This window comes from Cryptosporidium hominis, assembly GCF_000006425.1.
Source record: "Cryptosporidium hominis TU502 chromosome 3 CHRO013123, whole genome shotgun sequence".
Lineage (NCBI taxonomy): Eukaryota > Apicomplexa > Conoidasida > Eucoccidiorida > Cryptosporidiidae > Cryptosporidium > Cryptosporidium hominis.
Window position 1 is genome coordinate 1 of NW_666994.1, and position 5004 is coordinate 5004.

The 5004-nt window shown below is 27.6% G+C and overlaps 1 protein-coding gene across 1 annotated transcript; it reads left to right on the forward strand.

Moving 5' to 3' along the window:
• Nucleotides 1-251: 251 nt before the first annotated feature.
• Nucleotides 252-4175, forward strand: Chro.30335 (hypothetical protein). The annotated part of the gene is made up of 1 exon (XM_660445.1): nt 252-4175. The coding sequence occupies one exon, from the start codon at nt 252-254 to the stop codon at nt 4173-4175; it is 3924 nt and encodes a 1307-aa protein (XP_665537.1).
• Nucleotides 4176-5004: the final 829 nt, after the last annotated feature.

Here is a 5004-nt window from a genome sequence, read left to right on the forward strand (position 1 = left end):
TGTGCTTTGTTTGGCAGTTTTTGGATTGTTATTCAATAAATTGTAATAAGTCTAACAGATTAAAAATAAGATGCGAAATTGCCACATATTCTGCAGTAGTCGTTTTAAGAGAACTATTTAAAACAATCCAAGAAAACAAATGGAAATTAAGACAAAACACTTTTTGGACTTCAAATGAATCTTTTAATACTCTTATTAGGCTTCAACAGCTTCAATTTGAATTTGGGATATACATAAGGCCTAGCGACATAATGATAGACAAAATGGATCACGATAAGAATTGTTTAATAGGAAAAGAAATTCAAGACAAAATGACGTATTTAGAACCAATTCAAAACAAAAATACATTATCAAATCCATTTGGAAAGATTGAAGCTGATTTGTGTAATAAACAGATAATTGATGAAAGTTTTATTTCTGAATGGAGAAACGGTTATTTCCAATTATATAAAGAGTCTTGTTATAAAAAGCTATGCGAAATTTTCGATGAGTTTGCACAGCCATATTTTGAAAAAAAGATATCGGATGAGAAAAAAAAAGGTATCTTTACAAAATTGTTAAGGCTGGGAAGTTTGATTGGAGTTGATGAAAGCTATATTAGAAGGACTAATATACGGAATTCTTTAAGAGATGGTGGAAAATTATGTATTTTTCGAAGGTTAACACAAGAATTATTTAAGACCCCATCTTCAAAAAATGCAATTATAATAGTTGATGAAGTGCAAAATATTATTTTGAATTTACTTACGGTTGATTTAGTTGATAAAAAAAAAAATTATGCAGCAAAATTTGACAAAGAATCTCGTATTGATGGACTGGAGTTAATTTTTATATTTTCAAAGTTGCTTCAAGTAGTTGCGACTTGTATTCCTTATTGCCCCATTAAATTAATCAGTTTTGTACTGGCACTATCTTCGGATATTTTATGGGTACACGATTTTCTTTTATATGCTTCAGATTCGATTGATAATATTGAGAACCCAAATAATAAATTGATTAAAAATCATTTAGATAATCACCTTTTTTCTAAAATTATCATGAAATCACTCAAAAATTTACATTTTTTACCATTGGACTCTTACAAATCATATTATAAAGAGATTTGTACTCTTTATCCCTTTACTGATGCAAAGCAAATTGTAATGGCTTTTCTCTATACCAAAATAAGAATTTTCAAGGAGCTTTCAAAACAGATTTCAATTAAAAAAATGTACATATCTCCATTTTTAATTTATAATTTCTGGACTGATCCAACACTTTGGACAATTCAAACTAACGAAAACTATCCTATTGATGTTGGGAAATATATTCAAGAATTAAGAGAAAATGTTGATGTATTAGCAAAACAGCTCTATCAATCAGAATGCTTAACATTAGCAATGAGCATATATTTAAAGCATCCTCTTCTAATTTCTGATGTGAAATTAGCCTTGAATATTAACACCGAATTTTTCCGTAAAGTACTGAAGGGTAGAGATCCTATAGACGGCCAACTTTGTATGGCATTATCTTCTTCCCTGGAAAAAAAAGATTCATGGAATGTTTTTGTACAATCTTTAAACCCATCAAATATTCTTGATAACTATTATAGGACACAGAGGATGGCAAGAATTGGATGGGATTTAGGAATTTTGTTCAACCATTACAGCATGAGGAAGGAGATGGAAGATCTTCACAAACAATCTAAGTGGTGTAACAGCTTTAGGCAACTAAAAATTGAATTTGATCAGTCACTCTTTTTTCAGAAACAAGATCCTCAAAATAACAATCACGGATATAAGAAAAGTATTATTTGCAAGCTGATTCATAATAGTGATTTTGACTTAATTCTTTGTTTACAGTATGCAAAGGATTATAATATTAACGATGAATATATCCTATTTCTTTGGTCGAAACATATGATACTTTACAACTTTGATCCCAAATTCGAACTAATAATGCAAAATATTCTTTCATTTGTGACACCAGAACTTGGAAAGGAGATTTTTGAAAGCACTTTTGAATTAATTTCTTCTTTTGATTATGAAAGACTAAAGTTCGTATTAAATTGGTATAATAAAAATTGTATTAATACTATTGAACTTCCTAACTCTATGAATGATTATTTGAGAACAGAAGCAAACAATGAATATTCTACAAGTAGTAGCTCGAGTGAAATAAATAAAGGATTTTTTGAAAATCAAAACCATACAAATATTTCCACAATTTCTAAACTAGAAGTTCTCAAAATACTATCAACTTATAAAAGAGTTTGCCCTGCAGATAAGGATGAAAAACTATTCATTAAAAATGAAGCCGAGCGTATTAATGGAAATATTGAGTTGGATAAAAAAGTTAATTTTAAAGTGGAATCTCATAAATATAGAATTCCTTTCCATTATCTCATTAAACATCCGATAAATGCATTAAAATATGAAATAAATGACGAGACTATATATAAAATAAAGAAAATGTCAGAATACTTGGGCATAAAGAATATATCAATTGATATTCAATTTGTCTGGAATATTGTATTATGCAGAAAGTATAAATATCTATCAGAAAATAATTTATCAAAAACGGAATCAAATGAATTTCAGGAATACTGCTTTAAACTAGTGGAGAGTGACAAAATTTTATTGAGATATATTGAATCAATTGCTTCAATTGATTTAGAAGCTGGCATTGCAATAGTTTTACTTGTTGTCGACGAGCTTCCCCTTTCAAAAACGAAGATTAAATTAATAGAGTGGTGCGAAAGAAAATCAGGATCAATTGCAAGAGTCGAATTAAAGAAAGGGTATCCAATCATAAATATGGAATTCTTATTATATAACAGATTTAATGAAGTCATTATAAATATTGAAAACTACTTAAAATCAAAAAAGAGCTTAATTTCGTCAAAGCTTATTTTAAAAAAACATAAATTAGACATCATTTTTTCAAAACTTATAGAAGAGACAAATGATATTAGTATTTTCATCAGCTCTTTATACTACTATCTCACACCGCTTATTTCAGAAGGAATTTACTGGAAATTTAAGAACAAATTACAGGAATCAGTTTGTCAATCTTTTTGTATTGATCCTAAACCAGAACGAGGAATTTATAGTTTTAGTCGGAAAAATTCTATAGAAAAATCTCCTAGCTCTTCAAATTTTACGTTGAAAGAAAATTTTAATTTTTTTATTGATGAAATATCAAGCGTATATTCTTCTGATATAAGAAAAATCAGAGTGAGAATAATTAAGAATCTCTTAAGCAAGCCATTTGAAACGCCTTATGAAGCTTTAAAAAATAAATTCCCAACTACTATAAAAGATATTTTTAAAGATATTGAGAGTTCTGGAATAATTACAGGATTTGATCATTGGTACAAAATACAATTACTCAACTCAAAGGCTTATGACTGCACATATATTGATAGGATCTCATTCATTTGCGGAGGAATATCTTTGAACGATGCAATAATACTTTTGTTATCTATTTCGTTTAAAAACTCATCGAATTATAGCTATTCAACTAAGTGCAATGCTTTAAAAACTCTATTTCAAATTGCCTCTATCAAAAACATTCAAAAGAGATACCCAAAGTATGATGATCTGCAAGTTATATGGCTTCACAATTACTATATGATTTACTTTAATGAATTGCACATTCCACAAGATTTTAGCAAGTTTTATTTATCTGAAAAGGTTGGATTGGCCAGATCTCTCTGGAGGGAGTTTAATAATAGAAGGGATTCCTATAAATCGCTAAAGTCAAACCAGACACACCTTGACCAAATTGAAGATACAAAAGATGCTGAATTTCTTAAAGATGAAAATAGAAAAAGAAAGGTGAGATGTATAGTTGGTAAAGAGAATGAATATTCAAACGCTTTATATCTCAGCTCTAATACTCGATGTCAAAGTGTTGATAAAAAATTAAACCATATATTATATTTAATCACAAAACTTTGTTTAGATTTTGGAATCTACGATTCAAACCTATTTTCAAACACAATAAAAAATTTATATTTGCAGCTTTTTGACGAAAATGATGTAAAAATATTCAGCAATTTAATTTTTGCAACATATGTTAGCGGATATATATATAAAGTTAAAATTAATCAATCAATCATTGATGTATGGAATTTGTTAGTTTTAGATCCGTATTTTTACTCAAAAATACGGTTGAATACATTTCAAACCTAATTAATAAATATGCACAAAATGGAAAAGATAAAAAAGAATGCGTTTACAATAACAATTTGCTTTATAATTTACCAAATAAACGATTTATTATCCCAATTCTTTCTAAGATATTTAATACATGCCCAGTCATCCCCTTCATTGAAGTTTTTGAACTATTAAATGCAATAATTGAGCTAATCAACTCTATTCTAAATTTAAAAAAGTTAATTGAAAGCTTGAATTTTTTTTCTAAGGAAAATGATCGAAGATTGATAAATAATATTTTATCATTTTTTATAAATTTGATCAAGGATATTTCTGAAAATAATAAAATAAATAGTTTAGAGAAAAGATGTAAGCTCTCGTCGATTATGCGTGATAAGAACTTTGACATATATGAAGTCAATAGTATATTTGATGTTGTAATAATTGAATTGCTATTTTCATATGTGAATCCGGTAGATTTGCATTATGCATTATTTTCTATGAGCAGGGAAAAAATAATAAAAGTAATAATTGATAAAAAAGATAGCTTCAATATACTTCCTTACTTAATATATTCAACAAATTCAAATATATTGGTTTCAGCTCTTTCAAATGAATTAATTAAAACAAATAATTCAAAACTTTTTTTTGAAATTGGAGCTCAATTGGATGAATTAATTGATTTCAAGAAAAAATCTCAGGTAGAGGAAATATACTTAATAGAGTCAATCAAGGCTACACAAGTATATGAGTTTATCGTTAATAAATACAAAAATATATATAGTACAGAGTCAGTTAGAATAATTAGAAGATGCATCGAGTTCTATAAAATTGAAGCTATTATTCCATTAATCATTAAGTTTCT